This window comes from Malus domestica, chromosome 09 (assembly GCF_042453785.1).
Source record: "Malus domestica chromosome 09, GDT2T_hap1".
In the NCBI taxonomy this organism is placed as follows: domain Eukaryota; kingdom Viridiplantae; phylum Streptophyta; class Magnoliopsida; order Rosales; family Rosaceae; genus Malus; species Malus domestica.
Window position 1 is genome coordinate 11,343,791 of NC_091669.1, and position 11,613 is coordinate 11,355,403.

General features: G+C 39.4%; 1 protein-coding gene across 12 annotated transcripts; it reads right to left on the reverse strand.

Annotated features, from left to right (window-relative positions):
- Positions 1 to 6,540: 6,540 nt before the first annotated feature.
- On the reverse strand, positions 6,541 to 11,541 carry LOC103443295 (rRNA (cytosine-C(5))-methyltransferase NOP2C). 12 transcript variants are annotated; one of them, XM_070805238.1, is made up of 10 exons: positions 11,221 to 11,528; positions 10,795 to 11,052; positions 10,552 to 10,699; positions 10,153 to 10,215; positions 9,681 to 9,874; positions 7,637 to 9,474; positions 7,325 to 7,401; positions 7,007 to 7,088; positions 6,813 to 6,874; positions 6,541 to 6,720 (listed from the first exon to the last, which is right to left on the reverse strand). In XM_070805238.1, the coding sequence occupies exons 2-6, from the start codon at positions 10,924 to 10,926 to the stop codon at positions 9,322 to 9,324; spliced, it is 690 nt and encodes a 229-aa protein (XP_070661339.1). In that variant the 5' UTR covers positions 10,927 to 11,052; positions 11,221 to 11,528; the 3' UTR covers positions 6,541 to 6,720; positions 6,813 to 6,874; positions 7,007 to 7,088; positions 7,325 to 7,401; positions 7,637 to 9,321. The 12 variants fall into 12 exon arrangements, with proteins under 12 accessions (XP_070661339.1, XP_070661337.1, XP_070661345.1 ...); XM_070805236.1 differs by having other exon boundaries at positions 7,263 to 7,401; positions 7,598 to 9,474; XM_070805244.1 differs by lacking the exon at positions 10,153 to 10,215 and having other exon boundaries at positions 7,598 to 9,474; positions 9,753 to 9,874; positions 11,221 to 11,541.
- Positions 11,542 to 11,613: the final 72 nt, after the last annotated feature.

The following is an 11,613-nucleotide window of genomic DNA, read 5'->3' on the forward strand; positions in this document are numbered from 1 at the left end:
TAGATGCCATGCTATTAGGGTTTGTGTGATGTTCCAATGATTTTCCATAGCGCTTAATGGGTTATTATTTGTTTAAATTCGTCTGGATGTCATTGATAATTGACATGTAGGGTTACTTTTGATCCGACTAGATGTCATGTCATGTAGAAGTTGTTTCAATTTAGTTAGTAAGATTTTTAAAATCGATTCAATATTTCTGGGATGATATTTGAGTTGAATATCAGAGTGCAGAACAAACAAAACCATAAACTAATAGATATATTATTAAACCAAAGAGAATGCCGAAACGGTTACAAAAACCCTAACAAGCTACATTGTGAATAACTTATTCTCTAATGAATAACAAAACACTCTATTTATAATAAACTAACCATAACCCTAATGCTAACAGGCTAGGCCTACTTGACTGGCGAATTTGACTGGCGATCTTGACTTAATTCTTGACTTGACTTGATTCTTGACTTAACTTGACTGGCAAACTGGTTCTTGATTCTTGATTCTTGATTCTTGCTGGCAAACTGATTCTGGTTCAAATTGGCTAATGTTGAGAGTATTGAAAGAACCCGTCACTAAACGGACGAGATTTTCATATCTCAATTATAGCAACAAACAACCAAACACAAATACTATCACTCGAGTGGTCACAATTCAACACTCGAATAACAGTCACAAAACAATTCCAAATAGGCCAACCAACAATTCATGCAGGCCTAAAAACAAACTTAAACCTTTTTTTTTTCTTTTGCCCGTGTGGGCCTCAAACAAAAAAACCAACTTTTTTCTTTTTCCTTTCTTTTCTATTTTTTTTCTCCTTTTTTTTTTAATTTTTTTTTTATATCTCCTTCTTCCTCTTTCTTCTTTTTCTTTTTTTTTTCCCCGTTTTCCTGTGGTTTTCTCCAGACAAACCCTGCAAAGCATGCAAGTGCAGAAAGCTGGGTTTCAAGCTTTGTCAGAAAACGATGCGAGTGCAGGAAGGAACAAGGTGTCGATGCAAACGAATCGGACTGCAACAACACAGGGCAACGACGGCTACAGATCTGGGTGTGGGTGCAAGCGGGTTCGATGACAGCGGAATCGATTCAAGCAGTGGAGTCGTGATTGTGGGGCGACGAGGTGGAGCGACGGCTGTGCGGTGGTGATCTGATGCGGGATAGGAACGGTGTGCGGCAAAGCATGACAAAGCTTCAGCAATCCTCTTTTTGTTTTTCTGCTAACTAAACCAACGACAATAAACTAGCATACATACATACTGACAAACAGATACCAACCCAACCAAGCAGATTAAATCCAGAAGGATTGAACCGGCTCTGATACCAAGTTGAATATCAGAGTGCAGAACAAACAAAACCATAAACTAATAGAGATATTATTAAACCAAAGAGAATGCCGAAACGGCTACAAAAACCCTAACAAGCTACATTGTGAATAACTTATTCTCTAATGAATAACAAAACACTCTATTTATAATAAACTAACCATAACCCTAATGCTAACAGGTTAGGCCCAAAATAAACTTATAAGAAAACCCAAATACTAATATTTTCCAACAATTTGTGCTTATTTGCTATGCTGTCATCTGATTCGTAAACTTGCAAGCACCAAAATTCGAAACTTAATGAAGTTAATTTTGGTTATCATATCAAAATTATGAGTATAAATTCAGGGAATCCATCTAATGAAGATTACATAGCTGTTAGTTTCGACTACACCAGTTTAGAAACCGAACACGGTAACAAGTAACAACCCAAATGGAGTCAATAGATACGTATGGATTTTGTGTGCAAGAATACATTTGATGTGGTGAAGGAGCATGTCTTATTTACTCAAATTCAATGAGTGCATTCTCGTGAAGAAATTAGCAATCAAGTTATGCTTTATGGGCAGTCTTTCAAAGTCAAACTTTAAATATTCAATAAAGTGGTTTTCAATTTATTACTTTAGTTTTTTATTTTCAGTTCTGAAAACTGTGGTTTTTCATCCTCGTTAAAATTTTGTTTATTATTTGTCATTACATGCCTATTGCATCCCCGACTTTTGATATATGTGGTATTTTATGATGTTTACTTGTATTATATATGCATTCCCGGGTTATTTTCTAAAGTTTCACGATAAATTTCCAAGATTTCGTGCACATTTTCATCATTTTCATGAACTATCAATGATATATATTTTTTTTAATAAACGATATTATCTACTCTAAAGGGGTAAGGGGAAGTGAGCTAAGCCTCATAATGGGCTAGAAATAATGTGGTTCAAATTCGCCTTTAGCGAGTATCGAACTTAAGACCTCTCACTTACAAGTGAAAAAGAATATCACTAGACTTTAGTACTAAGTGGCAACCATCAATGATACTGAAATGTAAATTTTCGTCAATATTTATGTGGAACCTCGTACCAAAGTTTTTTTCATGGGGTGAAAAACGAACATTTAAAGCACAGGGGCATGTAGTTGCAACTAGATTTGCCAATGTATACGCGTTGTAAATGATAAACTAAACCTAACAGTATTAAGTGGATTAGTTAAATAGGTCAATCAAATGGTTGGAGGTTTTTTAACCTAAGAGTTAGGCCAAAAATAGTTGAACAAAAGAAAAAAAAACCACCACAATTTGTGGGCACAAAACATTATTCTCATGATAGCTTGAGGTGCATACTTAAGCTAAGTTTCCAAGGGCCGTGCCTTGCACCGTACGGCACTACGACCACACTTGAAAACAAAAGGACTTACTTTTATCAGCAAATTCGGTACATAACTAACACCAACTTGGATTTGAAAGATAACCAAAAGGAAATATGAGCAAGATTTTCACACAAACCAAGTTTTTTTAACAGAAGATTACAATGTGCAACAGGAACTGCTTCTCTAATACAAAAACGTATAGAAGGTATAGTTGTGATTCATCGGTCTTCTTCTCTAGTGTATGAAAATATAGAAGTTGTTAATCACGACCCCGCTTGAATATTCTGGCTGGAAACAAATCTATCAGGTGAATTCTGAATTTGAGTTAGCCTACTTGCAGTATTTGTATGCAAGGTGGACTCTGAGTTCGTGTTAAGACTATTTGTGGTATGCAAACGCGGAAGTTCTGATCTTGTCAAGATGCAGAGTTTTGTAAGTCAGCTTCATTTGATCCAACAGAGAACTTGGCTATGAAAAACCCTATTGTATTGAGCGAGGACGATGGATCAAACCTCTGAACGAGTTTGTTGATGCACAAAACTGGAGGTCTTGGAACAACATAAATCCGACCGTGAATCTACAAGAAATGTAAATAACACAAGATGTATCGTGGTTCACCCCAAGGTTTGGGCTACGTCCATACTGATATTGTATTTCTGAGAGGATTGTGAGGGAGAGAGTGTGAGGATCTCAGGCCTAAGAATTGGCCTCCTCTAATTGTGAGGGTGAGGAGTCCTTTTATAGAATAAGGGCTCCTCACTTATTACATATTTGCCCCTTTCTTTATTACATAATTACATTTAAGTCCCCCGAGTATTTGTACAAGATCTAAATACGAAGGCCCTAAGTATGGTACAAACAGTAGTCCCCCAAGTCTTCAGTCAAGAGAGTCGTTTGGCTGGAGACTTGAAATTCAGTCTATGTGTGGGCTGAAGTAACTAGATGTCGTCTTGAACTGATACTGGATATGAGGCGATGCTCAACTAGAAGTAGCACATGTTGCGAGGCTGCTCTGCTTGTGGCTTATGTTGCCTTGGTTGGCTCGGCTTGTGGCATTGAAGGTGAGGGAGTCCCTTTTATAGAATAAGGGCTCGCTCCTCCATACATAAGTGATGGGCTAAGAGTTGATGCTCGCGGCAAGGCGGTTGCTCAGCTGGCAACGATGTTCTCTAATGATGGTGAGGGAGTCATTTTTATAGAATAAGGGCTCGCTCCTCAATACATAAATGATGGGTTAGGAGTGATGCTCGCGGTGAATCGGTTGCTCTTTAGGCGGCGATGCTCTCTAATGAAGGTGATGAAGTCCTTTTTATAGAATAAGGGTTCGCTCCTCAATGCATAAATAATGGGCTAAGTCCCCCAAGTATTTTTTTTTATGAGGCCCAATATATGGTACATAGTGTAGTCCTCCAAGTCTTCGGTCAATAGAGTTTGTTGGCTGGAGACTTCGAATCAAATCCATGTATGGGCCGAAGTGGCGGTTGTTCGGAAGCGGTATTTGTATACCTTGCACTGAAGTTTTGTAGATGAAGCTTTGCAAGTGAAGCTTTGAAGCTGGAGTTGTAAATGAAGCTTTTAAAGCTAGAGCTTTTGTAAATGAAGCTTTTTTAAGCTAAAGCTCTGTAAATGAAGTTTTTGAAGCTAAAGCTTTTGTAAATGAAGTTTTTGAAGCTAGAGTTCTGTAAATGAAGCTTTTGAAGCTAGAGCTTTTGTAAATGAAGCTTTTGAAGCTGATTGACATGAGTGATGCTCATGAATGTTGACATGGGTGATGCTCATGAATGTTTATGTATGATTGAATGAGTGATGCTTATGAATGTTTATGTATGATTGACATGAGTAATGCTCATGTATAATTTGAAGTACTGGGCGTACTTTTGATCACCTGGTTGGTGGTAATAACGGCAGGTTGCCGAATAATTTTGGAGTACTGGGTGTACTTTTGATCACCTAGTTGGTGCTATTTTGGGCTTATGGGTCTTCGCCCTCCACACAACATTCCAGCCCATTTATTTTGGGCTTTATGGTTTTTTTTTTTTTTTTTACCCTCTAATAGGGTTTATACAGATATCTCCAAAAGATACGAAAAATAAATTACATTATTAAAAAATAAGGAAAGTAAACCACATCATTCTGATAGGGTGTTTATTCCTTGCTTTTACTTTCTCTTTTACTTTCTGCTTTGCTTTCTCTTTTGCTTTCTCTTTTGCTTTCTCTTTTCCATTTCCTGCATGTTCTCCTGTAAAACGTAACAGCTGCCTGGACAGCCTTGACACCACCCACTTGCTTTTCTTGTTTTTCTTTCTGTCTTTCCACCTGGCAGACAAAAGGAATCTTGATAGAATTAATAGGGAGCTTATCTTTTGCTTTTCTTGATCTCCATGCTCCTTACTTTTGCTTTCTGTATTCCTTTTCTCTAAAGTGACAGCACTTGCTTTTCTTGATTGACGTTCTTCTGTAGATTTTGAGCTTTGAGATCCACCTTGACCAGAGCCCATGCCAGCAGCTCTCTACTATTCGAGTCTAGCTTCTGCTCCTTGTGAGGAGGCCCTTCGAGTCCAGCTTCTAACGCACCGGCCAATGTTAGGAGTGGTGTGGTCGTCAACAGAGGACTCAGAGAGAGATAAGCAACTCTAGGATTGTTGGTTTCGACTTCATTGGCAACACGAAGAATGGGGTGATTTCGACAAGTGACGATGGCACGATCTCACTGTCGAAAGCCGTCTCCCCGAGGTTCCCGACGGTAACCCAGCATATATTGATGATAATGAAAAGATGACACACCAGTGCCAGTAATAAATCCTGAAAAATCCCACCTCCCCCAATGTCTGGCGTGAAAGCCAGATCTCGCATAAAGCTGCCGCAATATATCCAATAGCTATCCTCTGCAAAATGCCAAACCACCGTATTCTTTCAATGTCAACTCCATAAGTCAAAGATGTTACTCCATGGAAATAACCACCTTGAAGCATGACTCCTAGAAGAAAAAGTTTTACAGCCTTAAACACCGCCTTCCATGTAGCTTCTACTCTGTTTGTCACTCTCTTGTATACAAGAGCAAGAGAAACACCGGCAATGAATAAAAAGAAAGGCATAACAAAGTCAGCCAAATGGAGCCCGTTCCATGGGGAGTGAGCGATAATCGGAAGAATTGAGCTGCCGTAATCAACTAGCATCATTAGGAAGACGCAGAGGTCGCGGAACACATCAAGAGAGGCGACACGTGAAGGCTTCGGACTGGCGGTCTCTGGACCGTCGTATGCGATTAGCAACGACGAGTAATCAGCCATCGTATTGGGCGAGACGCGCCGATGTTGGAGCTTCGGTAAAGTTGTGTGCTCTTCCCATGACTCAAACACGCTTTCTCTCTTCTTCAATAAAAATTGAAACTTTATGAACTGTAGAAGTCTCTCGCTATCTCTGTTATTTCTCTCTGCGTGTTATTGATATGGTGGCTTTTCATATTGGGAATCAGACAGAGTTCAGAGATGTTTAATGGGAGTGGCCTCACAGGTCAGTTGTCACAGAGAGAGACATTGGTTTCTGCAGGTGTCTAGATTTCTGGGAAAGCTCTGGATTTTTTTGCAGATTTTGTAGATTCACAGTGGTGGTATGAAAAATTGAGAGAGAACCGACATAGCTTTTTGTGTCGATTCCCATAGACGGCGCCAAATGTTGATGCACAAAACCGGAGGTCTTGGAACAACGTAAATCCGACCATGAATCTGCAAGAAATGTAAATAACACAAGATGTATCGTGATTCACCCCAAGGTTTGGGTTACGTCCACACTGATATTGTATTTCTGAGAGGATTGTGAGGGAGAGAGTGAGAATCTCAGGCCTAAGAATTGGCCTCCTCTAATTATGAAGGTGATGAGTCCCTTTATAGAATAAGGGCTCCTCATTTATTATATATTTGCATCTTCCTTTATTACATAATTACATTTAAGTTCCCTCAAGTATTTGTACGAGATCTAAATACGGAGGCCCTAAGTATAGTACAAACAGAGTTCTTCCTCCCCGCGGTCTCAGCCACTCCCTGCGAGGTCAAGCAGACCAAGCAGACCAACTGGTTATTTAGGGTTTGGGAATGAGTGTAAACAATTACATAGGGCTTAGAAGGGAACTTACTCAGTATATCCATCTGGAAATTCAAGACGACCAACAAGATCAGGTCCTCCAATTCTTGGGTGCTGACGATCACAGTAAACAGAAAATGAAAAATTAGGAGGTTGAGATGTTGTTCCTCGCTCATTGTTATGGAAAATTTCAAAAATTCAAAAAACTAAATTGCAAAGACCTCCATTAAACTATTCGAACCAAACCTGTGGTGCCAAGGAGAGGAGTTTATATGTATCCAAAGCATATCGAACCACGGCTTCATTCTCTCCAGGATTTATGGTGCATCTGGAGAAGAGAACAATATTATAGAAAGTTCAGTTCAATGGTAGGGCGATACCGGTGCAAGAATATAGATTAGTTTCTTCCATGCGCACTAAAATGCAAACTATATGCCATTGACATATTGCTGGCTGAATTATTTACGGAAGGTTAGATTGAAAACTTAAAAAAAGGTCGTACCCAGTGCACAAGGCTCCCGCTTTACGCAGGGTCTGGGAGAGGTGAATGTCGGCTAGCCTTACCCTCATTTATGGAGAGGCTGCTCCCAAGTCTCGAACCCGAGACCTACCGCTCATGTCAATGACCAACTTGACTGAAGCTGCATATGCAATCAAAGACTCAAATTGTCAAGAAAACTGAGTGACTACCCTGTAGAGATTTTGTTTCATATCATGTAAAATCCACAAACGAGAAAAAGATAAGATTTTCTTCTTCCAAAAATGAACCAATGTTCATCTCAAAAAAAAAATAAATAAATAAACCAATGATGTAACTTATGATCAAAGTCAAGAAACCTTTCATACTGGAATTCTTATCATTTAATGCTCACTAACACTATGAATAAGAGGAGGCATGAATACACAAGAACTCCACCCGGCGAACTAACTGAACAGCCTGATCAAGCATTCTTCTTTGGTATATCGCATGCTTTCTCATGGATTCAATTGTTTCCTGGAATAAGCAACTAACTTTATCAAACACTTGAGATACCTTACTTGACCCGAAATACCTTGTAGATACATCCGCACATAAGACATTAACAAGACAAGAAGGCATTAAAAGTAATAAGAACAACCAATAAACAAAGAGAAAAAGAAAAAATTACTGAAAACATGTAATTTTTTTTATAGGATTATGGTTCCTCTCCAGCAAATAGTCGAGGTCTTAAACCAAGGGCAGAACAGGTTGCATCCAGAAGAACTCGATCAAAGCTCTTGGGAGCAAAGCCTTTTGACTTCTCAACTCTACCACCCATGCTCTGATTCCTTCCCGGGCCATCCGTTTTATTCGCATTTCCTTCCTGATAGCAGCTTTGCTAATGTAAGTTGTCTCATTCGCTTTTTCATTGCTAACTAAAACATTTAGTTGATTAGAATTTCAACTCTAATATTGGAAAGAAGCCTTTGCCATTCACACAATAAAAATTGAACTGGCTACAACCGTAGCATCAGTATGGAAAAGAAAACTACATCTACAAGTAGAAGACAAGTTCTGAAGTAATTTTTTTACATTATTCCACAAGCTAAAGCCTAAAGGTGGTTTTCAGAGAGAAAAACTCCTGAAAGGAGTGGGGCGGGGTAGGGGTGGGGGGAGGCTATGTAGGATTCACAATCTCAACCTCAAAATGAGATGTCAGAGGACTTATGTATTCCAACAAAATGAAAACTATAACTCAACCTTAAGTACCAGCCCAGGGACATGGAATCTATTTCAATTTTAAAAATATAGTTTGAGCTTCCAAAACACAACATTAAGTTAGAATTCATAAGGTCTTTATGACCTTGTTCACAAATTAAAAGCATTATGAACTGTCATGCTGATTACAACAAGTACCTGTTCCCAACTATCAGAACCAGAAGACAGTGCAGATCCATGAAAATTGTTCTCATGTACACATATGAGGAAGATTACCTACCACTTTTCTTGAAATCCATCTCATCATTCAACCTTTCATAAGTAACCGATTCAAGATGTTACGATTTTGGCTCGTCAAATATGTCCTAGTTGGTTTAGGATTGTTTTGGGAGACCTAGAGGTATACCGATTCTTGTCCTAGAGGGTTTAGGAAAAAATTTCAGTTTCCTTATTCAATTTAGGTTTGGATTTCTAGAAGTCTATTTGGATTTGGATAAGTGTAATTCCTAATCCACTTAGAAATAGGAATTCAATCAGCTTTGGGACATGTAAGCCAACCCTATGTCAATAAATAGGGTGCGGCAAGGCTGATTTTTTAAAGAGAGAAAGAAAACAGCCAGACAGCCAAGAGTTTTGAGATTAGTTCTAGGGTTTGCAAAAGTTCTGTAATCTCTATTATTAATCAAAGGAGCGGTGATTTCTCTACCTAGAGAAATCACAACTGGACGTAGGCAAAAGTTCTGCCGAACCAGTATAATTCTTGTGTGTTTCTAAGTTTTCTAATATTTTGCTAGTTTAGTCTATTGCCGTTGGTTACATTAAAGAACAAGGTCTAGTGTGCGGGTTTTTCAACACAAGATTCTCCAATTCTGACGTTAGCAAGTCAGAACCTTGAACCATGATTATCTTTAGTACAAGAGTGATTAGAAAAATCATCAGAATCGTTTGTTATACAAACAGATTTTAGAGCGTCTGGTTTATATGGTGTTATACATCTCAGGCCCATTTCAGCAGCTAATTTGTGAATACCCTGCACCTGCAAAAATATTGTGAGTGTAAGTAAAACCAGAAGTTAAGGCAAAAAGCCAAGAAGGGGCATTGAAAATCCCAGATCCGTGGAATTAAATTATCTTTCCACGATTTGACTTAAATAAGGAACCTAGAATCTAACCTCCTATGTGAAATGCTGGAAGTCAGTTTAAATAAGGAACTAGAATCCACAACACGACTTAAATATAATACCGGAATCATAAAAGAAGGCAAAGGGAGACACTGTTTCTTAAGACATCTCTGGTTAGGATTTAGGAGGTTTACTTTGTTGTGAGATCTAGCAGCGGCAACAATTTCTCCTTCATCCTTCATAAGAAGTGCAATAGCAGTTGTTTTCCCTCCTGGTGCAGCACACATGTCTAATATGCATTCACCGATTTGAGGATCTAAGAAACACCACAGTAATAAGAAAATCACCTATTAAACAGTTCATTAAATACTCTAAGATGATCGCAGTAAGCAACAGCTAGCTGATTCCTATGGAAGGAAGCATCCATCACAACTATATAAGATCATATGAATAATACAAATAAAGAAAAACCATGATACAGATCACTACTTTGCAGAAACTGAAAAGATAAAGTAGTTATTGTGGTTTTGACAGAATGAGACACAATCCTAAAAAAGGAAACAACATATGGAGATTGATCACTGTGATGGGTACCTAGTGCATGAGCAACAACAATGCTTGGCAGATTTTGAAGAAACATTTCCCCCTCAAGAACGTGTGGAAACCAAGACAGAATGCAAAATAAATTAAATAACTATTACAAAAGAACCAAAACCATGAAAGAACAAGCAACTACTCATCAATTAGGTAACAAACAAAAAGATAGACATCAGACAAAAGAAAATCAAAGTTCCCTTATTAACGACCCATGTCAGCTACTAAAGAGAATATCTTCCACTCTTTAAAGTAAAAATCTACACTAAATTTTCAACATAATATTATATTATATGCAACATGAACAAATACACTACTCACCTACAGTCGTTTAAGCAAAGTCACAATCTTTGTGATCCAGTCTTCAATCCCACACACATGAACAAATACACTACTCACCTGTCTCTGAACCTTGCAGCACAGTCCCTCGGGTGATCCCAACGACCCATCCACCATCAGCATCGGGCTGCTCAACCGCAACTGAAACCGCCACAATATCCCCTTTCTCGACATGAGCAGTGCAACCCAGTACACCAGGAACATACACCTACGTATCAAAAAACCCCCCAAAACAACCTCCTTCATCCACCACTGAGTAACCAAAGCAAATAATTTCTCGAAAGAATATTGAAAAATGCTAACCTGGGCATCTCGAAGAACTGCCTCGGCACATTTCCGGCTCACAAGAACCTCTTTCGGAGGCTTCCCATCTGCAGCACAGCCATAATCAATGGCGTGCGGGCCCGAACCCTTCACAAACAGAACATAGTCCATCCCTTCCACTTCACACTTGGAAATGTCAGCTCCTTTTTCTTTCAGAACCGTCCTCAACTTCTCAATGGCGGCATCCTGCGTCGACTTCAGCGTGTTCACGCGTATACAGGAGTAGCAAGACGGCCGCTGATCAAACCCAACAAACAAAAACAACAGAAATCATGAGAAAAATGAAATGCACCATTGAAATTGAAGAGAGGGAGGGACAGAGAGGGAGGGAGGGAGAGAGAGGGGTACGTTAGTGCATCGAAGATGCGGGAGAAATGGTGGGGTCCGTAGGCGTTGGAGAAGTACCTTTCGAGGTCGGCGTTCCAGCGGAGAGTTGGGTTGTAAGTGTAGCGCTCTGGTAAATCGTCCATGATTTTGTGGTGCTTGGGGATGAAGGTGTTGATGGTTCTGAGCAAGTTGCTAGCTTTCTTCTTCATTCAAGGAGGCGGAAGCAGCAGCGGCACCACCACCAGCATTTTTGCTTGAGTTGCAGAAGCTCGGGGGTTCCGCAATCGGGCTTTTGGGGTTTTTGGTGGGAAACTGGGCCGGAGATAAACCTTTTCTGTAGGCGAGATTTTTGGGCTTGGGGTTATGTGCGCCTTTTTGGCGCCCCCAAAAAGGAAGGTTGTGAGGTGTGACAATGTAGGCACAAAGTTGCAATCTTTTAATACAAATAATCAGGAATTGGTATATGCACTT